The sequence below is a fragment of the Camelina sativa genome, chromosome 20, assembly GCF_000633955.1.
Source record: "Camelina sativa cultivar DH55 chromosome 20, Cs, whole genome shotgun sequence".
Taxonomy (NCBI): Eukaryota; Viridiplantae; Streptophyta; class Magnoliopsida; order Brassicales; family Brassicaceae; genus Camelina; species Camelina sativa.
In genome coordinates, this window is record NC_025704.1 from 7,076,574 (window position 1) to 7,102,656 (window position 26,083).

At 38.5% G+C, this 26,083-nt stretch overlaps 4 protein-coding genes, 1 long non-coding RNA gene and 1 pseudogene across 5 annotated transcripts in view; 4 read left to right on the plus strand and 2 right to left on the minus strand.

The window, feature by feature from the left end:
* Positions 1-2,581, minus strand: part of LOC104735575 (ribosome biogenesis protein WDR12 homolog) — a 4,427-nt gene extending 1,846 nt beyond the window's left edge. Inside the window, exons 1-10 of the mRNA XM_010494097.2 lie at positions 2,317-2,581; positions 1,970-2,070; positions 1,685-1,791; positions 1,337-1,372; positions 1,136-1,221; positions 949-1,007; positions 760-870; positions 533-658; positions 238-381; positions 3-111 (exon numbers count right to left, since the gene is read on the minus strand). Of these exons, the coding sequence (XP_010492399.1) occupies positions 3-111; positions 238-381; positions 533-658; positions 760-870; positions 949-1,007; positions 1,136-1,221; positions 1,337-1,372; positions 1,685-1,791; positions 1,970-2,070; positions 2,317-2,473 (1,036 nt within the window). The 5' untranslated portion in view covers positions 2,474-2,581. The remainder of the gene's footprint in view (positions 1-2; positions 112-237; positions 382-532; positions 659-759; positions 871-948; positions 1,008-1,135; positions 1,222-1,336; positions 1,373-1,684; positions 1,792-1,969; positions 2,071-2,316) is intronic.
* Positions 4,386-5,980, plus strand: LOC104769804 (annotated as a pseudogene).
* Positions 6,024-9,777, minus strand: LOC104769801 (protein LONGIFOLIA 1). Its single transcript, XM_010494098.2, has 5 exons — positions 9,344-9,777; positions 9,010-9,065; positions 7,270-8,922; positions 7,044-7,182; positions 6,024-6,909 (listed from the first exon to the last, which is right to left on the minus strand). The coding sequence occupies exons 1-5, from the start codon at positions 9,498-9,500 to the stop codon at positions 6,128-6,130; spliced, it is 2,787 nt and encodes a 928-aa protein (XP_010492400.1). The 5' UTR covers positions 9,501-9,777; the 3' UTR covers positions 6,024-6,127.
* LOC104769800 lies at positions 8,627-10,049 on the plus strand. Its single transcript, XR_764434.2, has 4 exons — positions 8,627-8,719; positions 8,808-8,933; positions 9,287-9,407; positions 9,645-10,049. It is a non-coding gene; the product is annotated as an uncharacterized LOC104769800 (long non-coding RNA).
* On the plus strand, positions 22,007-22,744 carry LOC104769805 (protein SPIRAL1-like 4). The gene is made up of 2 exons (XM_019242139.1): positions 22,007-22,373; positions 22,475-22,744. The coding sequence occupies exons 1-2, from the start codon at positions 22,077-22,079 to the stop codon at positions 22,568-22,570; spliced, it is 393 nt and encodes a 130-aa protein (XP_019097684.1). The 5' UTR covers positions 22,007-22,076; the 3' UTR covers positions 22,571-22,744.
* LOC104769806 (eukaryotic translation initiation factor 3 subunit M) lies at positions 23,325-26,032 on the plus strand. The gene is made up of 10 exons (XM_010494102.2): positions 23,325-23,532; positions 23,729-23,858; positions 23,946-24,084; positions 24,191-24,403; positions 24,478-24,616; positions 24,759-24,909; positions 25,012-25,121; positions 25,208-25,305; positions 25,386-25,455; positions 25,543-26,032. Exons 1-10 carry the CDS (start codon positions 23,440-23,442, stop codon positions 25,630-25,632), a joined length of 1,233 nt encoding a protein of 410 aa, XP_010492404.1. The 5' UTR covers positions 23,325-23,439; the 3' UTR covers positions 25,633-26,032.

Sequence of the window (26,083 nt, forward strand, 5' to 3'; positions counted from 1 at the left end):
ACCTGGCTTACGAGGATCCCATACTCTAAGGATTGGATCTGAGCCCCCAGCAGCTATAAGTGCAGAACCTTCCCCGCCAACATCAACCGTGTTGAGAGCTTTTCCACAGAACTACAATTTGACAGAAACAAACCGGCTCTAAGCTTTGGTGGAAACAACTTAAAAGCACTAATTTTACAACAACGACGTGTCTGCTGTATTAAAATATATGATGAAAAGGAAAGTGAGAAGGCATACCAAGTTCAAAGAATCTTTCCCTGTCTCAACGTCCCATCTCCTTACGGAATGGTCCCATGAAGCGGAATAAATTACATCATGCTCTGGCCAAACAACTGATGAGACACACTGTGTGTGTCCAACAAGTGTAGTCACCGCCTCTCCCTGTAAGAAATTCAATATCATAATTGATATCAGACACTAGAACTGAGAAAACACACAACTATTGGAGTACATCTCTGTCTCTTTCTCTTGATTTGAAGAGCAGAAACGTTTCAAAAGATTTTGCATATCATCCAGACTTTATTGCGGGTACCTCTGATTGAGATTCGTCAGCCTGATTATTCCCTTTTCTTTTCTTTACTGGTACTGACTCCCCTTCTGAGGTAGACTGATTTGTGTTCCATAGATTGATAGTGCAATCCCATGAACTTGAGCAAACCTAAATTACATTATACAACAAAAATATGGTCAGCTCGAAGAAATATAGCAAATAAGACTCGCATGCAAAACACAAGTAAAGTGCAAGGAATAACAGCAAACCATGTCCCCGGATTTCTGAGCTGAAACACTTTGCACTGACGCCTTGTGCCCACGTAATATTTTGTAAGCCGTAACTCTTGTAGAAGAGTCGACAGATTCATCTGCATCAAACTTCATACAGGCAGAGATAATTAAAGTCGGATGAAGATAACCTTTTGGTTTTAAGTATGCTATATTATCTATCTTTACCTTAAACAATCTCAATGTCCGATCTTTAGAGGCAGTGGCTACAGTAACAGTTTCTGCATCTGGATGCAAGAATCAACACCAAAAGACAAAAGTTAGAAAAGGTAAGGAAGTGATTGATGGGCAAAAAGAAAAAAATCGTTTTGTTAATATCATTTGTTAGTACAGAGTTCTCATGCAATGCTCATACCTTTGGAATTAACTACAGCAACAGAGGATATAGCCCCAGAGTGGCCTTCTAATATGTGTGAACACGATCCAGCAGAACTCCATACCCTTATCAAGAAGAAAAACTAAATAATCTCAGCTTCTTGCAAATGTTGAAAGCAATAAAAAAAGACAGAAGATAAATGGATGCATAAAAAATAGAATAATTCAGTCAAATGATTACCTTCCTAAACCGTCATAGCAGCCAGTCAAAATGAACCTGCAAATGACAAAAGCGAGATCAAGACAAAGTTTAGTAACAAGAACACATCACTATATTAATCTTAAACAATTTACCAGAGTAGGAAAAAAAAAGTAAGAATAAATCTATCAACAATGATATGTCAGTCGAGTATCAGTTCTATGATTTCTTATATGGCATCAACCAACAGGTGGTTATGCAAAAAAAAAAAAAAAGATAGAATAAGACATTTGAAAATCAATTACTGCTGTAATAGAAAAAGAAATCACAAAATACGGCAACTTACAGGGCAATTCTACATCATAAAGCAGTAGAAGAAGAAAACTATACCTGGGAGAAGAACCATTAACCGCACTGACCCAGTCATCATGCAACGAGGGTTCTTCCTCCTTCCTTGGTGCCACAGCCCTTATGTATTCGATTTCAAGAGTTCGTTCCTGCAAGAACCAACGAACTTAATTAAGTATATGTTTCCAAGATAAGGAGTTACAGATTAATTCCATAGCGCTATAGACGCCCCCATTCAAATTAAAGGCCAACTTGCTACGCCTCAGGAAATGAAATGTACAACAAAGTTGATGTGAAATAGTGAAGGATTAGGATTCAAAACATTACCGCTGATATTCCTTTAGCAAGAAGAAACTCTTCGAGTGACATCCGAATAAGCTCCCCATCAATCAGGAAATCAAATGGCTCAGTTTTCCACTCAGGATTATCTGTTCATCCAAAGATAATCTCATCATACACCTCAATACATAATCATTACAAGAATTTCAGATAGGACTATTACATAATCCAGGTAAACATTTAAAGATGTTTTCATGTATGCTCTCTAATTTATAAGAATAAACAAGTTCCTAAATAGACCTATACCACTGTCTAGTAACACTAGCAATTGAAAACTAAAACTTCTACAAAAAATTAACGAGGTACAGTGGAGATATGGAGAGAAGAGAGTCTACCCGATTGGATAATAGAATTGACAATGGAAGAAAGGCCGAGACGAGTGACATTGGAAGGGATGGCGACGGAGTTGACCGGAACTTTGAACGGTGAGTCAAGCTTCGTCACGAACTTAACGTGAAGTCTTCTAGAAACATCTTCTCCGTCGACATCCATTGTTTTGTTTTTGCCTCTTGATTTCTCCGAGTGGGACTCTTGTCACGGAGGAAGAAGAAGAAGAAGACGGAAGACGCGGTTGATAAATTAGGGTTCTGGCTCGAGAGAGGAAAAATCACCTAGACACAGGGTTTAAGAAAATTATTAAAATTACGGAATTGACCTCCTTTCCGGTTTAGTTCAGACCGGGTACGCAGACCAGAGGAGAAAATGCGGTTCGACAACTGTGATATAGGATCCATTTTGGGCCCAAAGTCTCAGGCCTCTGCGTTAATATTAGGCCAAGTTTCAGGCCGTTCGAGTCTAGATAAAATGTTTACTACCAGAAAAAAGCCCATGGAGCCCCCTATCATAATACAGCTTTTTGTCAATTATAAAAACACTTCTTGTTTTTCTTTTTGCTGTAAAGTTTAAACTTTCCATTAAACTTAAGATCTTGACTAGATATGGAATTTTCATTAACTAACTTTGAATTTAAACAAAAAATGTATCTGGTCAACAATTTTTAAAAAAAAAAAAAAAGTAAAACCAAGTTTATAAGCAATTATTAAAATTCAGTTTGACCCTATGATTGGATTAAACTAAAAACCTACATAAGTGTTCTTTTTGAAGTCATGTTAAATTAGAAACCTATTTTTGAAAATTTAGATAGAAGATTTATGTTTATCCGACATTCCAACTACACTTATTTTCAATTTAAAAGATTATCATTGTCTTTATGCGACATCTTCATAATTATCATATAAATCGCAGAAACATAAACTAAAATAAATAAATAAAAGAAATTAAAAGAGAAGTAAAAAAGCTATTTTTTGGTCTTCAATATTTTTTGCTATGATTTTGTGTTGAATTTAGCAACACAAAATAAAAACCAAAAAATCATTAATTTAGACTATGTTAAATTTAGATTGAAGACCCAAACATTCAACAACAATTGCTACTTCATAAAAGAGTTTGATTGCTTAAGAGGTTGATGGTTTTTGTAGTGTTTCCGAATTCGTAAAAAAGATCAAAAATAAAAAATTAAGAAAATGTAACGACTATTTCTTTTTATCACGAAATGCTGTCGTTGCGAGTTTATACCGAACATAACTAATTGAATTTACAATTAGTGGTAACAAAAATAACACTTATTACATGATACTTTCATTACGGGAATAAGATTTTAATCTAGAAATTTCTTAACTGGAATTTAAAATTAATTCATAGCAAAAGTTGTTTGTAATGAAAAATTAAAGGAGAGCAGCCAAAAAAAAAAACACATGAAAAGAAGGACAGGTGTCAAATGGATAGAGCATTGTCATGGAGATCGCTATCTGCTCGGTCGTGAAATTATCATTCCCTCTTTCCTCTAAATCATCTGCTTCCGCTTATATAATAAGTTAGACGAAAAACTCATTCTTTTCAATATCTCTCTCTCTCTGGATCGAGGGGTTTAAGCTGGGTTTTTTTTTTCTTCTTCTTTAATCGCTGCCCTAGAATTTGGCGCCTTTCTACTTCGATTTGGGTTTCTTGGGTTCTCCGTACGGCATAAAGTTCTCCCAATTTTACTCCTTTCGTTAGGGTTTCCCATTGAGTTTCTTCGCCGGAGTTTGTCTGGTCCTTCTTCCTACTTGATTCTGCTGCTCCGGGTGGTTTTTCACAATGGGGAAGTCTTCTTTTCCGGTAAGCATTTCGTTTCTCTTTAACGGATTCGATTTTAATCGATGAACCAGTCTCGCTGAGTTTCTAGGGTTTTCGCTTGGTGCGACTATTGGTTTCTTAATTGGATGAAAGAATTGAAATTTATCGAAGTTCAATTTTCGTTTCTTGAATTGGGCATATGGGTTCTTATCTCCTTGGTTCAATTTCTGTTTACATTGTCGAATTTGTCGAATTTGATGTTTATTTCTCCCTCTTGTTGCTTTTTAAGGTACCGAGATGAGAACTCCGTTGGGATTGAGCTAAACCAATTTTGGTCTTTAAGGAATGCGCTTTTCGTTGGGTTGATTCAAGAAATGGTTCTACATGTTACGTTGTATAAAGTTGTAATAAAAGTTGAATATGATCAATGGAGGAGGGGAGGGTGGAAGTCAGCGGAGAGAAGTACACGGGAAAAGAAGTGTTTTTCGTGGCAGTGACTTCGAGTATGCTCTCGCTAGAATGGCTGTGGCGCAGATATGTGAGAGCGTTGAGATGAACAGTTATCAGGAGTCACAGGCACGCGAAGGTGTGAGATTCAGTTCTTTTCAAGAGACTGCTCTTGAAACATTTACCGATGTAGTGATCAAGTACATCCAGAACATTGGGAAGACTGCAAAGTTCTATGCTAATATGGCTGGTAGAGTAGAAGGTAATGCTTTGGACATTGTTCAAGCACTGGAGGATCTTGGATCTGGACTTGGTTTCGATGGTGCTCATGATGTTGAGCATTGTCTCGCTGATTCTGGTGTAGTCAAGGATATTATTCGTTATACCGGAGAAGCTGAGGAATTGCCTTTCGTTTATTCTCTTCCTCGTTTCCCTTTTAATAGAGGAAAAAGACCAGCTCCTAGCTTTTTGGAGATTGGAGTAGAGCCACCAGATGAGCATATTCCAGTTTGGCTTCCGGCGTTTCCTGAAACCAAGATGTCTAACGGGTCAGAGGAGACTAATGTTGACAAAATAGAAGGGGATGTGGAAAGTAAAGAAAATGGACTATCTTTGTTGAGTATGCAGCAGTCTGTCGATATTGATAGGTTAAAGGTTCAGAAATCCATGGATCAAAAGGATGCTCAGAAACCAACAGAGGAACCCCAAGGTAACCCATTTCTTGCTGCACCACTTTGGGCTGGAGAGAAGAACGTGGCACGTGTGTTTTGCCCGTCAGAGCTTAGAAAGGAAGAAATTAGCACTGACCACGTTCCTGAGAAACGTATGAGCTTAACCCATCACATTCCAGCACTTGAAGCATATGCTCCATCTGACAAGAACGGATTAGCTGAAACGGAAGATGGAGATAAAAGAGATGGTGCAAGAACACAACAAGCTTTGCTTCGTTTCAGGATTGCGACTCAAAAAGCCCCTGTGTGTTGGACGATAAATCAGTGCTTAGAGGAAAAGGGTTGGTTTCAAGAGGATGGAGACAAGACGGAGAAGAAGGTAGAACTCGAAGAAAAGCGAGAAAGTATTGACACAGATGTAAAATAGGTATTTTGTCATTTAGAGTGTAGACGGAATATCTTTGGATCCTGAGTTTAGTGATAGTTTGAAATTGAATACATGACTTTTAGGGAAAAGAGATTTTTCTACTGACTCGAACTGCCAGAGGAAGAGAAGGGTGTTCGGTCTTTAACATCATTTGCTGGTGAAACATTCTTTTTTTTTTTTAAATGAAACATCCTCAGTTCTGGTTAAACTTGATTCCATTAGGTGTGGCAGGGTTGGTAATTCAAACTTAATTCGGAATTGTTGGAAGAGAGGTGGTGTTTGTTCTTAATTGAGGTTTGCTGAAACATTCTTCTTAAAGGATATGACATTATTGAGCTTTATCTTGAGTTGAGTCTTTACATAAACAATTAAGATGAGAACCTAAGAAAGGGTTCAGAGAACCAAGAAACCATATGCTCTCAACTCTGTAAAATGGATGATTTAGATTCCTTGATTTACAATTCTAAGTGAAGATTAATTAGGATATTAGCAATGGAAAAGCTGCCTTGGTTGCCCACTGAGCATTCCTGGAAAAGCTGCAACTTCACTTGTCACAACTTCACTAATCAAGTCCTTGAAGATTAGCCTCTCAATGTCTAACACTAACCCCGGTGTCTCTCCTTCAATCTCCTTCCAGTTCATGCCATGGCTTTGTAGGTCCTCCCAAATGAGGTCTTCATCGTCCTCATCCAAGATACACTTGGAGTTTTGTTGTAATCGATCAATCTCTGAACACAGAGTTTGCAAAAGCTCTTTCCCTCTTGAATTCTTTTCGGTTATTCTTAGCGGGCTGATCGATGATACTATGGATGGTTGCTTTGTACACCCGTCTGCAGCGAATCTGCGAGCCAGGATCTCGTTGATGGTGTCAAATACGAGCTTCCTCTTGCTTCTCTCTATCAGGTTAGCTGTTTGTTGTTGTCCGAATCCTCGGCCTTTGTGCTTGTTGTCCTGTAGACTCACATTGCTTGTCTTGTTCTGTTCCAGTACAAAGAAAAGGTTCGGGTTGATCGGTAGGTGTGCTTGGTGCAGCTGAATGCTTATCATGCTGTAGTCGATATCTCTTAGTAGCCCTGCTGCCGAAAGTATCTCTGCTGCGTACTTGTGGTCACCATTTTTGAATTCAGCATCTTCTTCCATGAAACCCTCAATAAGTTCAGCATCAGGCTGCTTTAGACTCGCGTTACTCTCAGGCCACACAATTGATCTACATAAGCTACTGTGCTTGTTCATCCACTGGGACTCTTCAGAACTTAGATTGTCGTCCTCTGTTGCAAGAAAGATGGTAAAGGTGAGAATATTAGACAAATCAAAACTTGCAATTTATTTTGGATATATAACTTTTAACCGAATTGATCATGAGTATTAGTTTGAAATTTTTTGAACCTTCACAGTGACTCACCTTTAAAGATGGATATCTTCCTCACAGGAGATGGTGAATCATCTTCGTCGAAGGCTACATCAAGAACTGAAACTGGACTGGGCTGCTCCACTGTAACTTTCAGAGGTTTTGGCAATGACCTCATTCCCAACTCTGGACTCTGCATTGGTAAATAGATGAGATTATGTGAGACATGCACTAGTGAATAACTTGTAAAGTGAATTTGCAACAGGGGACAAGTTTATACCTTTTGTTTCGGGGTGTGCTGCTCTATAATGTCGCTGTTCCTCTCAAAGTTATACCTGCTTGTAACCTCAGTATCAAGGTTAGAAGCCAAGCTTACGTTGCTGTCAGATCTTTGACTTCTCAAGTCACTACTTTCGTCACTTAAACGGTCTTCAGATTGGTGCAGGCCACGAGATTTTATCCCTTGTTTTCTTCTCGGGGAGGCTGACTCTATCTGTTGCCTACTGAGTTGTTGTCTTTGGTTCTTGTTCGGTTCTGGTTTTGGAGATGTCGGTCGAGACTGCTTCTCGAACCCGAGCTTCTTTGGTGGTGTTCTTGGGCTGACACTAGGCTTCTGGATCTTCCCTGACTTGGCCATGTCACTCTTCGACTGTAATGGTCTGGTACTAGCGCTTTTCATTGTGGAATCTGTCTGGCCCTTGTAAAATCCCGGCCTTGGGGTCACATCCATGGCACTCTGCTTCCTCGGAATGACGTTCTGGGTTTGCCTCAGGTTTCCAACCTTGACATTTGCTAAAGCAACATTACGCGGGGAGAAAGAGGCAGAACCAGAAATGCCTGTCTCTTTGAAGACTGGAGCCGCAGCTGCTTTCATAACCACGATAGAGGAAGCTTTGAAATTCTTGGATGACGGGCTTGTTGCAGATGGAACTGGCTGATCACTTCTCTGCATAAAATTGGTTTTGTTGTCATCATCTTTGCTTATCAAGTGCTGCGTCTTCTCCATCGCTTCGAGTATTTGCTTAAGAGCTCTGAGGTCTTTCTCGGACCTTTTGAACTCAAGCTGCGAAAGCCGCTTCTGTATCTCACCATAAACTGTCAGCGTAGTAGCGTCTGCTGCTTTGACTTGGTTCTTGGCACCATCCACTTGCGCCCATGGAGCTGCTTTCATAGGAAACTTAGCAGGCATCATCTTTTTGATTGAATCAGAACTTCTTGATCTTTGTAGATCTATTTCCACTCGGGAAGTTGGCCTCGGGGAGTCACAGAAGCGATTTTCTCTTTCCTGGACGGGCACAGGCTCGTCTGGAATGACTTCAAGACCCATCAGTTTTGCAACGACGCTTGATGTTGTTCTTCTGTGACCCGTAACAAGCTCTTGCGGCTCTGGTGAACAACTAGATTTTGCGCTCCTAAAGGAATTCGATCTGCTGTCTAATGACAACCTTGGGGTCTCTTTTAACTTGGGGACTGTCTTTCTCGTTTCCCTCTCATCGTAAGAGAACCGAGGACTGTCTTTCAGCTTCACTACTCTCCTCCCCTCGCTCCATTCGTTAGAGTTCCGAGATGGTGATGATTCTTTGAGAAGAGACACATTAGCTCTGGCTGATTTTGGCTGCTGAGACGAGGCATCTTCATCTCTGGTTCTTGTCTCCTTATGAATGGAGCTTCTCACAAGCTCCCGCAAATCACTCGGCTTCACTAAACCACCCCATTTTGGCGAACCGTAGGTCGGTTCTCTTACTGAATTCTCACCATTATTCGTTTGAATCAAACCAGGCTGTTCAAACTGAGAAGCCGTGGTGCTAATATCTGCAGATGAGAAGCTAGAGGAGCATGGTGAAGAAGAAAACGACAACCTCGAGGATGATTCAGAGGAGACTCCCTTCTGTTTCTCCTTTGCTGCAGCCTTCTTCTTATTCTTACTCTTCTCCTGCAAATCCAGTAAATTTCACTTTTTTAATATACATTTTCTTCCATGGGAATTATCAACTTCTCTCTATTGGTTACCGATTCTTACCGTTTCCTTGTTATCCGTTGAAATGTTGATATCACCGACATTGTCACTTGTTTTGCCTGTAAAAGAATTCCCCACCAAAATTAACTTTTTTTAACCAATAGATAGTTCTGTTAGGTATACACCTATAGAGAAATTCTAAAGACAAGACATGTTCTAGAGTTGTGGTCCTGAACTGAAACCTTGGATTTAGGATCTTAGTCAGGAACTAGAATACAAAAGCAATGTACTCTGTTAAAGAACTTTTTCCTTTGAAACGTTTAATTTTTCCTCCTTGCAGGTTTTAATGGAGAAGACATTTGCAAGCAAAGACTAAAAAGAGAGAAGAGAATGTTACCTGAAGGCAGAGACTTTAGCTCATCTCCAGTGACGGCAACACGTCTCGGTGGATAATGTTGCCGGTAAAACACCTGAAAGATCCCATTCATACATCCAATCTGTTTATTCAGATTTGGATTCTCATCTGACAAGTTATACAAAAGCTTAGCTGACATTTTTCTTCTTGTTCTTCTTTGTCTTCTCTACTCTTGTTTCAGAAAGTGTTTTGACTCTAACAAACTTTGAAACTTTAAGATTCTCTCATTACCAATTCTTGAAAAATCTCCTGTTTCTGACTTTTCCTCTGTTTTGTGCCTCAGAGGAAGTAAATTTAGAAGAAGAAGAAGAAGAGACAGGAGGACAAAGAAGAACCCAGCATTAAGACAAAGGTAAAGCTACTTGTGAAGTTATGACCAGACAAGGAATTAGGTTTCTCTGTATCTGTTCTCTTGGAGGGTTCCTTGAAGAAGAAAGAAGAGAAGAAGAAAAGAAAAAGTTTTTTTTTTTTTTGTGGTTTGTGGTCTTTGAGAATTGAGAGAAGTGAAGTCTGTAAAAAGGCAAAGAGCTCTGGCTACAATTATATGGAGAAGCTCCTTTTCAAAGCATATATAAAAAACATCGGTTATGTAATAATGTAATGTACGTAGGTACACATACACATGCGTGTACATATGTATTCGTGTGTATCCGTATAGATTTATACATGTAAGAGAATGTAAATGATTTTTTTAATACTATATTTCTGTTTTTTATAAGATAAAATTTATGACAAAGCTCTGAAAAAATCTGCTTGGGAATAATGAGGTATCTAGTTTTTATACATCTCTGATGAAAGTGATGCACATGAAAGCACAGACCAAAAAAGAAATTCGTTTTTTATTATTTAACCAATAAGGAAAAAATGATATTGGATAAATCACTTCATTTTGTAGTTTATTTGATTTTTCAATCCTAGAATCTATATACAAATGTTTTATCTAACTAGTGGGTGGATGTATGTTTGCTTCTTTTTATGGTCACCACCAATGGTGAGGTGAATGCATCTACTTTTTATTAATATCTTACAAACAAATTAGATGGTACAAATTACTAACAAATGTTAATAAATTAGTGAACAGAGAAAGGAGATAATAAATGAAAAAAAAAAAAGAGGTTTTCCTTACACATCCATGTGGACAAAATAATGTGGGTGGGTCTCTTAAGTCTTTGGTGCCCCTTCACATATGCATGTGGAGTTTGTCAGAGACAGACAGCAGAATATTTATTTTCTAACAAATTAATATATAAAGAGAAAAAATCATAATAGGAAAAAAAAATTGAGAAAGATAAAAAGAAGAAAACTGGATTTCCTAATGGCCAAAAACAAAACTATAATTAAATTGTTTAGGGGGAAAGTGGATTGGTGCACTGGAAGAAAAGCTTGCATGGTATGAGATTGGTGGGTCTTACAAAAGAATAATTTCTTTTGGCTTCACAAAAGAATAATCTAATTCTTGAAAATGAATTTCTTATTTTGAAAAGTGTTTTGTGTATTTTCCGGATGATTTTTAGTAGTTCTAAGCATTTTGAATCACATCTAATTATCTTCAGTCTTGTTTCTTAATTATGAGTTTAGATTTTGGGTTATTTGGTTATAAAATTTTACAGCAAATTTTTTGATTTTATAAAATGTTCCTAGCTAGTACTATTAAATTACAAAATATGGTTCAGAAAAAATTAAATCTTAAGTATTCTCCAAAATAGTACAGCCTTAAATTATTGCATTTAATCACTCTTTTTGTCTATGATAAAGTTGTTCATTGCTTTTGAAATATATATAATAAATTTGTTTCATTATAATAGAAAGTGATGAATTTAAGCTTGTATTATCAGGTAGAATAATGTCTTATTTTGGTTTTTGTTTTGTTTGGATGTTGATAATTTGATTTGAGAGTTTATGGCATGCGGTGTACTAGTTAGAAAAGCTTTTTGGGCAGATCACGTGGTTTTGTTCAGCTATGTGCTGTGAACAAGGTGGGGTTTGTTTAACTTACTTATTTATCATATACTAAAATGATTTGATATGTACTTTATTTAATTAGCTTGTGGCCTTGGAAGTAACCAAGGAATATGCTGCACATGGTCAATTAGTGAACGTTGCGAATCAAGAATCATCATCATCATCTAGCTACACTTTCGTTTACCAAGCGTGTTTATAAGATTCTTATTTCCATATTCTACATATGTATTGATATAATGATGTAAGTAATCAAAGATTAGTTGGTAGTTTCTTATACCAAACAAACAAAACAAGATTACCAATTCTCTATAAAAAAAAAAAACCAAATCCTTTATGAGCTGGTGTCTTTGATTTTTTTTTTCGTTATTAAGAGAACAAAGTATATATGTATACACATACGTAGATTAGAAAAGATATATATGTTTCATTCCCAAAGATCTTGACTGGTTTAAAAACTTTAGAATGTGCGAGGAAAAACAAAGAGCCAAGAGGGTACGTAAGAAGTTGAACATGGACTTTGTTTGTTTTAGTAATGTGCTTTTCCAAGTTGACTTTTTTGCATTGACTCTTGATCCCCAAATCGGTACATGTATCAGTATTTACACGTCAAGCACGCCATGCATCATCTATGGCATCATGCAAAACAAACCCATTCACTGAGAATCATTTATGTTACAAAAGTTTATAGATATACCCGTATGAATGTTGATGTATTACTAATACGTAATTAGATTGGGTTTTAGCAAAACCAAAATAATTAAGTGTTTAGATCACATGAAGCAAAATTGACATGTAGTAGTGGGAAACAATTGGCATGTGAAATAGATTAAAGGGGTAATCCATCCGTAAACCTACGATTTGGAAACAAAAAGAAAAGTAGTGGGAAACAATTGGCATGTGAAATAAGTTAAAGGGACAAAATCACATGAAGCAAAATTCAGTTTTCATTGAAATAGTATACGAATATTATTATTGACTAGTTATTTACTTCGAATAAACCCAAACCTCATATATAGTGTGTTTTTTTTAATATAAGTTCCATTATCTATTTTTATTTAAATAAGCGACATTAGTTTTTTCACTTTATATCATCCACCCTTTCAACATTTGTTTAGTTTCGCCATTAGTTTCAAGTGTAGTCTTTGACGAGCAACACTATACATGCACATATCCTAACTAATACTACATAATAATATAAGCGTTTAGATCAATGGATAAATTTTGAACATTTGTGAGTGTAACTTAGTTCTTTGGCTCAAATCAAATATTAATTAAACCTCATAGTATTAGTAACACATACTGACATGGAGTACATAGTTTTATAGTATAATAGATAGAGTAATATAGAGAGAGAGTCTTCCCTTTCCTTGGCCCCCGACGCCGGCCTCACGCCGGTTGTTGGAAATTTTTTCCCCGATGACTAAAAAGAAGTGGAAACCCCTCAAAGGTACTGTCCCAGGTTCCTCCAAGTTTGCCACTGTTTACGCTCGTTCCTCCACTTCCCTCTCCGGCAGATTTCGAGAGGGTAATTCCTTAGCAGGGGGCAAACCTGAGTGCTCTACTTTCACTTCCTGTGCCGAATCCGCCGTCCCAAGTCCTTCCACTAGCTCGGATCTGTCTTCACAAGCGCCCTTGGGTGCCGTGCCAACCCCAGATCCAAGCTTGGCAAACCCTTTGTCTGCCTCCACTGTTAAGAGTCCCACCTCCGGTGTTGAGCCAATAACTGCTAAAGGATCCGATCTAGTGTCGCCTTCTGCAGCTAATGCCCAATTGACGGTCCCCACGACTGACTTGGCCATTCCTGCCCTTAAGACTCTTGTCACCCCGGCTCCGACCAGTGCCGCCACTCCCGCTCCTCCAGCGGAGTTGGATTTATGGGTGGACCGAGTCAAGAGCTCTTCAAAAAGACTTGCAAAGACGGACGATGGCTTCACCCTCCCATCTGGTGAGCTTTGTGTAAGTATCCCAAATGAAGTTATCGAAAGAAATAAGCGAACTTGGGAATTCTTCATTCTTGGTCAATTCTATTCTGACCCCCCATCTCAAGGTACCATTCACAATATTGTTAACGGTATCTGGAGTAGCAGCTACAAGGATATCACCGTGTCGAAGATGGAAGGCAATGCCTTCTTGTTCAGAATCCCAAACTCCCGTACCCGCAACCGTGTCCTCACCCAAAGATTGTGGCAGATAGAAGGACAAACAATGTTTGTCGCAAAGTGGGAACCAGGGTTCACCCCTGCGAAGCCTGTACTGTCCTCTGCACCAATCTGGATTGAATTCAGAAATGTGCCACTGCAATTCTTTCATGAAGAGGGTCTGCAAAGCATTGCTAGTCTCGTTGGGGACCCGAACTGCCTTCATCCCACAACAGCAAATAAAACAAACTTGGAGGTGGCCAAAGTCCTCACGGTAATTGATCCGAGGAAACCGTTGCCGGAAGCAGTCAATGTGCAGTTTGAATCCGGCCAGATTAGTAGGATTATGGTCTCTAGTCCGTGGATGCCGCCGGTCTGCTCTCACTGTAATGAGATTGGCCATAGCATCAAACACTGCAGATCAGCGCCCATCACTTGTACATCCTGTTCCTCCTCTTCCCACGCCACAAAGGTCTGTCCGAAAGTAAGTTCTGCTCAATCCAAGCAGCACATGAAGCAAAGGCGGCGGAGGTCTGTTACGCCTGGTCCTCCTAATCAGACAGCAAAGGAGCCGGCTCTGCGAGGTAGTGGAGTTGCGAAGCAATGGCAGATCAAACTGGTCTCCGGGGTGATTGATGCACAACCGACAGACAGTAAAGCGAGTCATGTTCCATGCCCTGTAGTGGAGACCTCCACTAAACAGGATGTAGCTAGCTCATCTGATCTGCACCAACATGTTATCTCAGATGATGCTGTATCTGCAGACTCATCTGATATCCCCTCGTCGGACTCGGAGGAAGATAAGTTCACCAAAGTTTTGTCAAAGAGGCAACAGAAACTCCAGAGAGGCAAGGGCCTGAAACTCTCCCATTAATTATGTGTACAAAAGAAATTTTTTGTTGGAATGTCCGGAGATTTAATATAGCTTCCCATCGGAGCGGATTTAAGAAGTGGTTTAGGGCTAATAAGCCCCTTTTTGGTGGTCTCATAGAGACGCATGTCAAACAGCCTAAGGATATGAAGTTTATATCAGCGCTTCTTCCCGGCTGGTCTTTTGACTCTAACTATGCCTTCTCTTAGTTAGGGAAGATTTGGGTTGTGTGGGATCCTGCGGTTCAGGTTGTGACTGTAGCCAAATCCTTGCAAATGATCACCTGCAAAGTCCTTCTGCCTAGAGCTAGATGTTGGATTGTAGTCTCGGTGGTCTATGCGGCGAATGAAGAGGACAAAAGACAGGAGCTTTGGACGTATATAGCTGAGCTGGGTACGTCTCAAGTTGTCGGTGACAGGCCGTGGATTGTTCTTGGTGACTTTAACCAAACATTGCACCCCCAAGAACATTTACAGGCAACAACGATGAATGTAGATCGAAGAACAAGAAACCTGCGAAACTGCTTGCTCTCTACAGAGTTGTTTGATCTGGTTTACAAGGAGAATATGTTTACTTGGTGGAATAAAAGCAAATCAAGACCAGTGGCGAAGAAGCTTGATCGCATCCTGGTAAACGAGAACTGGTGTATGGAGTTTCCATCATCCTTGGGGATCTTCGGTGAGCCTGACTTCTCTGACCATGCCTCATGTGCAGTGGTACTGGAGAAGGATCATATAAAGGAGAAAAGACCGTTCAAGTTTTTCAACTTCCTTACGCAGAATCCAGATTTCCTTGCCTTAGTAAGTCATCACTAGTATTCACTCAATGTTGTGGGTTCTGCAATGTTCTGAGTATCCAAGAAGCTAAAAGCCCTCAAAAAGCCGATTAAGGAATTAAGCAGATCTAACTATTCTGATCTAGAGAAGCGCACAAAGGAAGCTCACGAACTACTCCTGAGCTATCAATCCCTCACGCTAGCGGATCCCTCCACCACCAATGCTGAACTCGAGCTTGAAGCAAAACGTAAGTGGACTATTCTCTCTGCTGCTGAGGAAAGTTTTCTTCTCCAAAAATCAAGGGTTTTATGGTTTGCTGAGGGAGATGGGAACTCAGCCTACTTCCATAGAATGGCTGATACTCGGAAGGCTATCAACACGATCCATACACTTTATGATGGTAATGGTGTGAGAATAGAAACGCAACAAGGCATTACTGTTCACTGTGCGAAGTATTTTGAGAATCTTCTGGGAGCTGAGGTTGGCCCCTGTTTACTTGAGCAAGAGGACATGAACCTCATGTTGTCGTATCGCTGCTCTCCTGATCAAATCAGTGATCTTGAACGCATCTTCACCAAAGACAAAATCAAGGAAGCATTCTTTTCACTACCAAGAAACAAGACTTGCGGTCAAGATGGATACTCTGCTGAGTTCTTCCGAGCAACTTGGAGTGTCATTGGTGCTGAAGTCACCAAAGCCATCAAAGAGTTCTTTAGCTCGGGTACACTTCTAAAACAGTGGAATGCTACCACACTTGTCCTTATCCCTAAGACACTGAATGCTACATCCACTGCGGATTTCAGACCAATTTCGTGCTTAAACACTCTATACAAGGTCATTGCGAGGCTCCTCACAGGCAGACTACAAAAGCTTCTCTCCAATGTCATATCACCGGCGCAGTCTGCTTTCCTTCCAGGTAGGTCGCTCGCTGAAAATGTCCTCTTAGCTACCGAGATTGTCCACAGATACAACTGGAGAAACATATCGCCCAGGGGCATGCTTAAGGTTGATCTTCGCAAGGCTTTTGACACGGTACGATGGGATTTTGTCATAGCTGCCATGCGTGCGGTCGCCATGCCTGAGAAATTTATCAACTGGATCCATCAATGCATTTCCATAGCATCATTCACAATCGCAGTTAATGGTTGCAGTGGAGGTTTTTTCAAGAGTTCTCAGGGTTTAAGGCAGGGAGACCCCCTCTCGCCGTACCTGTTCGTCCTTACTATGGAGGTTTTCTCGAAGCTGCTACAATCTCGCTATGCAAGTGGTTATATTCATTACCACCCTAAAGCCTCTAAACTAGACATCTCTCATTTGATGTTTGCAGATGATGTTATGATATTCTTCGATGGTGGCAGCTCCTCCTTGCACGGAATTTGTGAAACTCTGGATGATTTCGCTTCTTGGTCGGGTCTACAAGTGAATAAGGATAAAATCCAACTCTTTCTTGCGAGACAAGACCAAACTGAAGTTTCAACTGCGGTCTCCTACGGCTTCCCGCTTGGCACACTACCCATCAGATATCTGGGCCTCCCTCTCATGTGCAGAAAGCTCTGTATTGCTGAATATGAGCCACTGCTCGATAAGATTACTCGAAGATTTAGATCCTGGTCAACCAAATCCCTGTCTTTTGCGGGTCGTGTTCAACTGATCTCTTCGGTTATATTTGGCACCATCAACTTCTGGATGACCTCTTTTATCCTCCCAAAGGGCTGTATCAAAAAACTGGAAAGTCTTTGCCATAAATTCTTATGGTCTGGTAATATTGAGGAAGGTAAAGTGGCGAAGGTGGCTTGGAAAACCTTATGCCTGCCTAAGGAAGAGGGTGGACTTAGGTTTAGAAGTCTCCTAGAGTGGAACAAGGCCCTTCTTCTAAGACTCATCTGGCGGTTGTTCGAGAGTAATGGTTCGATCTGGGCTGCCTGGCACCATCACCATCACATCAAAAATAGTTCACTCTGGGAAATAAACGCTTCTTCCTCTGACACCTGTACATGGAAGACGCTTCTTGGCTTAAGGCCACTCGCAGAGCAATTCATTAAGGCTCAGGTGGGAAATGGATTAAAGGCATCTTACTGGTTTGATAGCTGGACCTCTCTTGGTCCTCTGTTCAAGAGGCTTGGTGACTTTGGTTCACGTCATCTGAGAATTCCGCGGGAAGCAAAAGTTGCAGACGACTACAGGAATGGTGAATGGATTGTTCCCTCTTCTAGATCATCCGAAGCTCGTGCTATTCATGATCACCTCTCCTTTCTCCTGGCCCCGTCCCCTGAGTTGCCTAATGATGACTTTGTTTGGTCGGTGAGTGATGTGATTTGTCAAGGATTCTCCTCCGCAAGGACTTGGGAAGCTGTTCGACCTAGGGACTCTCAGAAGAACTGGGTCCCCTCTGTTTGGTTTAAGGGTGCAATACCCCGGTTTGCTTTCCACATGTGGATCACCACTCTTGACAGACTGCCTACACGCCAACGGCTCGCTGCTTGGGGTCACTTACGATCCTCAGAATGTTGTCTTTGCACGATCGAGTCGGAATCTAGAGACCACCTTATGTTGGCTTGTGAGTTCTCCGCACAACTTTGGCGGTTGGTTTTCAGTAGATTGTGTCCCCGACAACGGCTATTCAGCTCCTGGAAACAAACTCCTATCTTGGACCAGACAATCAACCACTTCTGCCCCTGCGCTGCTCAAAAAAGTGGTAACTCAGGTAGTCATCTCTAATATTTGGGGGCAGAGAAATAATCTTCTTCATAACTCTTGCAGGCTTGCCCCTCCAGTCATCTTTAGGATCATCGACTGGGAAGTCCGCAACATTATCACCGCGAGTAAGCTGTGGAAGCATTGGCGAAATCTCATGCTCCACTGGATCCGTTAACAACCCAAATCTTTTTGTAACTCTTTAGTAGCTTTGTTTTATTTTTTTTGCCAAAGCTGCTATTGTGTAGGTCTTACTTTTTTTGTAAAACGTTTTTCATTCTAATGATATTTACATATTTAGCAAAAAAAAAAAAATATATATATATATATAGAGAGAGAGTAAAAAAGTACTCCCTCTGTATCATAATAGATGATTTTCTAGGATTTTTTCTTGTATCATAATAGATGATTTTTTAGGATTTTTATCAATTAATACTAAAAAAATTGTAAATTTCAAGAACCATTAAATGAAAATATTAAAGTTTGGTGAACTACTATTGGTTAATAGTAATAAGAAATATTATTATAAATAAATAATGCATTTATATCTAAACATTAAATGTTTTTCTTAATTAATGTGAAAAATCTAAAACATCATCCTTTGTGATAGAGAGAGAGTACTAAAAAAAGTGGATATGAAAATAAGTTGTATTACTAAGGAAAAGGAGAATTAATTTCTTCATATATGTGTATGCAAATAGGCAGACAAAGTAATAAATTCTCTCACATAGAAATGCGATTCGTGAGACCGTTTTAAAAAAAGATTTATCCCTAACTTTTAAGGCATTACTTAGTGATTAGTTAAAAGCAATCTTTTCATATAACGTACATATTGTTTCGCCACAGAGATCAATTAGGTCAACTCATAGAATAGGCAATAGACATCGTCGAGAAGATTTTTATGTTCCCAAAAAAACGAAAGGCTTGTATTGGCAAGTAGCAGAGAAAAAAACAATATACTAGTACTAGATTAATTAAGAACATTAGACACAATCTCATTAGTCATTAGTATAGAACTTGACAAAGTATATTACAATATAAAATGTCGTATTAATTTAGAGATAATATATCCAACCGATGAGTTACCAAGAAAAGAAAATAGAAGAATTCTACGATGGACATCTTCTTTCGCGGATGGTGACACTACAAATGCATCGGCAAAAAATGATCGTCAATTTGGATTTGTGATCTAGATCGATATATGCGTGTACGTGATAAAGACCTATAGAACTATTAAGATTCACTTTTTGATTATATTTCCTTTTTAACTTCTTAAAAAGGAAGGTGTTCAATTATCATGAGTCATGAGCATTGGTTAGAAGTTTAGCCAAGCTATTCCTATTAGGTACCTTATTAAATGTTATTGTGTATGGATCAAAAAGGAAAATAACAAAAGTCAAGAAACAAATTACCATATTAAGGCATGCAAGTTTTGGTAATTAGATTAAATTCTAAAACCTTTTAAATGTATTAAATAATACCAGTTCTCATCATATGCACATGGCAATTTGGTGCTTCCTTCACACATACTTAAAAACTGGCTATAATATAAAAGAAGTTGGTTAAAATACGAGCCAGCACTTAAGTTTTTCGTTGGGTGGGAGGATCTAGTGGTTAATTTTAAAAAATATACTAATCACTTTGATATTCCCTAAGTACATAATCCTAATCTGCCCACTACTACCAAACTCTGTTTACGATGACTGCCTCATTGGAAAGTACTAAAATCAAATAATGATATTGCTCGTAACTAACTAAGAGTAGATTAAACAATTTTAATTAAACCAACGATATAGGTGTACAGTTCTGAGTCTATCTCAAACAGACTATGAAGGATTCTATGATGATTTTAACAATCTTTTCACTTTTACGATTTGATTTCGTTTGGTAGGATCTGATCTTAAAAATATTGAAACGGATGTCGTATGGATTTTAATCCACACCACAAGTATTTAATGATATAAAACTCCATCTTATTTATCCCACCTGTTATTCATTTCGTGTATAATCAATGTACGAACTAGTTTCTCTGCACATAATTATTGTTTCATAAGTAGACGTAACACCTTGTTTCGTTTGGTCAGAACTTCATTTCATTACACGTATCAAGGACAACCAATATCATCCAATGCATTCTCTAAACGTGGAATTAAAGCTAACCCTCGAGGAAGAAATGAAGTGATCCTTGTTCAAAATAGCGAATGTGTCAGAGAGTAATTAAGGCATGATATGAATATATCGATCGTTGTGTGATTCATCGAATGGATAGTTGGAGATCGATGAGAGAGGAGCTATATATCGAAAAGAAACCTAGAGCTAGCTCCTTAAAGTCACAAGCTAGCTAGATCAACAGCGTTGAACTAACTAGCACATAGTTTCCAGATGAATCTTAATTAACTCTATATGCCACCAACACCAAGGTTAGGGTGATAAATTCAGTGGCGTATCTAGACGCCGTTCTACGATATATAGACCATTAAGACACCTTCATGTGTAGTGTAATTAATTTTGATAACATTGAATAAGATATAATGATCATAGAAAGCTGAAATGGAAGTATAGACTATACTCTTTCAATGTTTATTTGTTTAATGAGTATATATTATTCATCAAGTTGTTCCAATCATATTGGCAATTCCCTTTTTATCAGCATCCATAAGGTAAAATTAAAAAGCGCACAAGTTGCTGTACTACCTTTGGAACTTCTAATTTATTTCATATTTTTCTGATTTTCAATTAAATTAGTTCATTTACTTTCCCAAAAAGTATTTATTTCAACACATGTGTGAGGTGAGGGAAATAGAAACACAGTAACAATAAATGGAAAATAACATATAGTACATCTGAGGGAAATGTATAGTAACACAAATTGTGAACTGAGAGAGCATGGAAACCATGTAAGGCACCACCACCACATTGCAGAAAACAAGTCGTGTCACCATCTAACTCAAGGCTTAGTTTGGTATATTATATTCCAAAGAAATAAAACTAAATGTATAGTATATTAAAAACAAAAAAAGACTAGTATTAAACAAAGAATATATATTTCTTTCATAAATGTAGCAGGAAAATTCAGATGTAAAAAAGTGAGGGGTTTCTACAGATCTTCACATGTCCATTGCCATACTTCAACGTCACTCTTATAAAATCCAAGTCAACGAGAAAATCTCGTCCGTAGGATGTGATGATGATGATCATGATGATGATCGTACATTTTTGTGATGGTCCCTTGAAGTCATGGGCTCTTACAACCCTTTCAAGTCTTGAGGTTACCTCCTTTGTCAGAGTTTTTTTTATTTCTATTTATTTATAATATACAACTTTTATTCTCTTTTTGGGTTTATTTGTCATAAACTAAAAAGAAAAGCTGACAAAAAAAAAAAAAAAGAATTGCACTAATTTGATAAACTTCTAATTTTTTACTTTTATAAAAGCTACAAAAAAGTAATAATATAAAACTAATAAGAATTGTAGCTAATAAGCCCAACAAATTAAATGAAGCTCAAAAAGACTATTGGGCTTACTTTTGTAGTCTCCTCTTGCTTTTTCAATAGCCATAAGCCCATCCGAACACTCCCAACAATTTTTTCTTTATAATATTGGCATATGGTATTATTCAAACGTAAAATATAAATCTTATATCATGGCCTCCTTCTCTGTGCTGTCTGTCTATGATCGACATGATAAAATTCAAAATTGATTGTATATAATTTTGTGGGCTGTCATTATTTTCCTTGAGATTCGAAAACATTTTTAATCTATAAAATAATGACAATATATAAACACAAATGGTTGTAAACAGCTTTTGGACCAACATGAATGAAAAATAAAAAGAAAACCGGTTAAAATTTTGGTCTTATGATTAATTTTGGTCCCTTAAACCGGGTTAACCCAATAAGAAAACCGGTTAAAATTCAATCGATTTTCAAGAAACAACTAACCCCACACGTGCGTACCATAACTTCACGCCTATTTCTCACCACACATTATCTTACACGTGGAAATTATATATAAACACATTCTCATGTGCGTATCTCCTTGTTCCTCTGTTTCTCCTCTGCCTTAACTTGCGGCCAATCGAAGAAGAAGAAGAAGAAGAAGAAACAAACCAAAAAAAAACAAACAAAGGTAAACAACGAATACACTCTCTCCTATGTATCTTTAATGGTTCATAATGATCCAAATACGTTATAGATCTATATTGATATGGATTTGTTCAATGTTACACATTGTTAGATTTTCAAGAACCGGTGGCGAAATATTCTCGCCGGAAAATGGGTAAAGCTAGAGGAGTTAACAGCGGCGGTGGAGAGAGCTCTCTCGGTTATCTTTTTGGTTCCCCCGAGCCTGTTTCCAAACCAACCAAGCCCAACGCTAAAACTAGCTTTACCACGACCACGACTACCACAACAACCACCGATGGAGCTGGAGGCAGACCCAAGACCACCACCACCACAACAACCACGGGCGATAAAAATAAGACCGGTGACGGTGAGGTCTCGGCTGGTGTGAGAGGAAGTCCTAACAATTACTACAGATCAGATGGACAAAACTGTGGCAACTTCCTCACGGTAATAAGGGTTTTTTGACATATAGTATTTGTCATTTGAGAATCGAAATGGAAACTGATTTGGAATTTAACAAAAATGTCTGTATTGGTTTTGAGATACAGGAGCGACCATCTACGAAGGTTCATGCAGCACCAGGTGGAGGATCTTCTCTTGGTTACTTGTTTGGTGGTTCTGGTCCATCTGGATGTGACAAATGATTTGTATTACCATGTACGACAATCTCTCAGCATTTGATCCGTTGAAAACGAACAATTGTAAAAAAAATTGTAACTTAATTTATTCCCTTTCCTTTGAAACTGGTTGTGGGGATTGTTTTTGGATTTGGACGTTTCTTTGTGTTCTTGAAAAAAAAAAAAAAAAGGATATGTCAACTTGAATCTTGCAAAAAGCTAGAAGCCAAACCTTTCCTATTGGATCTACAAATGTTCAAGATTACGTTCCTGAATCTTTGAATCCATAATACGATCATCTTACAGTAGCTTTCATGTTCCTTTTATGGCTTTTTTATCTATCAGTCACCATCTGATTGACAAAATATTAACAGTTTCATGAAATTCGTCACCCTTTTTTGTATACAAACAAGAGTCTCTACAAGTGATCTCATTAACATGGATGTTCCAAGTCGAAACGATTTGGGCTGGTGTTTTTATCTCATTATGTGGCTTGATGCCTCACCTCAATCCACATGGAACAATTGTTATTTGAGATTATATAACCAAAAGAACAATTACAATCTTCCGATCTGAGGAGGAACTAGACCCTTGGTCAAATAAAACTAGCCGAGAGATAATTTATACGATTTGATCATGACCGTTAGATTGTATACGTTAATTTATAATACACGGAGAGCCGTTGGATACGGAAAACCGTTAATTTCCCTCGTCGTTTTTATTAGACCGGATCCGGTTTAATTATAAACCGAACAGAAAACATTAAGCATCGACTAGGGTTCCCCCTATCAGTCGTTCCTTTGTTGCTCAGCTGTTGAATTGGTAGAACTTGCGCTAGGGATTTAGGATTAGCGTTAAGGACTCAGTCGAGGAGATTCAAAAACCAGAGAAAGAGAATGACGACGATTGTTCCCACCTCCGAGGAAGATCCTTCGCTCGCCATTGTTCGATTTACTTCCCAGCTTGCCTGGGCCGATGCTGGTCCCGAGGTACTTTTGGGGTTTATGATCTCTTATTTGCCACAGTATTGAATTATTGATTGATGAGGCGTTGTGATGATAGAAATGGAGGCTGAATTGAGAAATTTAGTGTTCTATATTACTATGACCATTTGCAATCTCTCACTTGATCTGCTTGTTTTAATTAAAAAATTGCCTCAGTGTTAAGTTAATCTTTGCTAATTAGGTTTCAGAGCCCCAAGTTTCTAGGCTATGTAGGGAAGCAGAGGAGTCTATAAGAGATTGTAGGTGGTTGGATTTGGCAACTTTAATGGTAACTTCCGCTGACTTGGTATCAACCAAGATCTCTGAGAAAGGTCATCATTTATCATTAGTTCCTTTTCTACTATAATATATGTATTAGTGCATAATTCTTCTAATGTTTTTTTTTTGCCTCTTATCAGATCTTGAGTGTACCTACACCATAATTTGCAGCCTTGTGAAGAATGTGAAAACTCCTGAGGAAGTCCTTGAAATGGTGAAAGCTATTACTTCTAAGGTTGTTCAACAGCCTGATGATAAAGCTTCATTGCGCTTGAAAATGTATGATCGTGTTACTCTTTGAGCTAATGCATCGTATGAGTCTTTTGATCATATGTTTCATTTATGTGTTCTGTGTTTCTCATCTGTTGCTTGTTGCTGTGTGCAGCCTCTTCAATCTCTATAACATGCTTGACCACCCTAATGCTCGTTTTCAAGTATATATGAAAGCTCTGGAACTGGCTGTAAACGGGAAGATTACCGAGTATATAGTGCCTTCCTTTAAGAAGATTGACAGCTTCTTGAAAGATTGGAATATTGACATCAAAGATCAGCGGGAAGTATTTCTTGCCATTCCTAAAGTGCTGAGAGAAAATAAAAGGTATGTTTCTTTGACCTCTTTTTTTTTTTGCTTAGGTTAGGTACTCATGGTTTTTCTTTTAATTAATATTTCAGTTTGGCTGAAGAATCTCTTCAGTTTGTGACAAAGTATTTGGCCACTTTCTCCAATGAGGATGCCCAGGTCATGAGTGAAGCCAAGGAGGAAGCTGTACGAGCTATTATTGAATTTTTCAAGGCTCCCAGTATATTTCAGGTATCATAATTCATAAAGCGTTTTCATTCAAATGTTGCTAATGACTTTTACTTTCATTGGAAGTGTAACTACTGCTTTTTGTTCAGTGAAGTCTTTTTTCATATTGGAATTACATCCATGATTTTTGTATTTTGATATGCAGTGTGATTTATTAGACATGCCAGCCGTCGTACAATTGGAGAAGGATCCTAACAATGCACTAGTTTACCATCTACTAAAGATTTTTCTTACCCAGAGGCTGGATGCATACATGGAATTCCAAAATGCGAATTCAGGATTTCTGCAAACCTATGGTACTGTCCTCATTATCCCTTTACCGGTTATCATAATTTGATAAAGCGCCTTCAGAGAATCTTCAAGTATTCAGCATAATAAGCCATAGATGGTGTTTGCAGGGCTTGTCGAGGAAGACTGTGTAGCAAAGATGAGATTGTTGTCATTAGTAGATCTGGCCTCAGATGAATCTGGAAAAATATCGTATGCCTCAATCAAGAACACTCTACAGGTTAACTTGTTTTGCTTGAACAATACTTTTAAACGTTGAACCTTTTTCGTTGCTTCTCAAACTCATATAATTTGTATGGGTTACAGGTAAATGAAGAGGAGGTTGAATTGTGGGTGGTTAAGGCAATAACTGCAAAATTGGTTGATTGTAAGATGGATCAGATGAACCAAGTTGTAATTGTCAGGCAAGTTCTTTACTCTTTTCTATCAGTTCATATGTGTAAAGTCACACATTCTCATACTTTCATACTTGTTCATATTTCAGCCGCTGTGCGGAGCGTGATTTTGGTCAAAAGCAGTGGCAGTCTCTTCGAACAAAGCTTGCAGCATGGCGGGTAAAACAGGAAACTGCAATTCTAGACTTATGTGATATTGTGAATGCTTATGTAATAATAACATGTTTCTTGGTTGTGTTTATGCAGGACAATATTACAAATGTAATTAACACAATCCAAGCTAATAAGGTAACAGAGGAGGCATCATCAGGTACTCAGGGATTGACTGTTCGTTGAAAGATTTGTCTGAAGATTTCTCAGAAGAAGAAGCGCTCATCGATCGAAAGACCGATATATTCATCTCAAAGGCAGACCGATTGTGTTTTCTTCACAGAGTTCTTTTTGACCGCTGATCTTTTTGAAATTGTCATTCTTCTTTGTGTTGGCCTCTTTTTGTCAGTTCAATTTTGCGGAGACTTTTCATGCATTGCTTTCTTTAAGAGAAAACAGGAATCCTTAGGAAGATGGTAAGCTAAGTTGGGAGATATGTTTGTGTCAGAAGTTGACTCATGGCCAGTCCCACTTTTTTTTTTATCTTCAATCCCAAGTTATTTTCTCACTTCTCATTTCTAAATCATTGGGGTTTCCTGTTCTTTTTTTAAGAAAAGACAGTTGAGATGTTATGTTCGGACTAGAACACGTCAGTTTCTGTTGCTGTTTTATTATCATTCACCATAAACATTGCTTA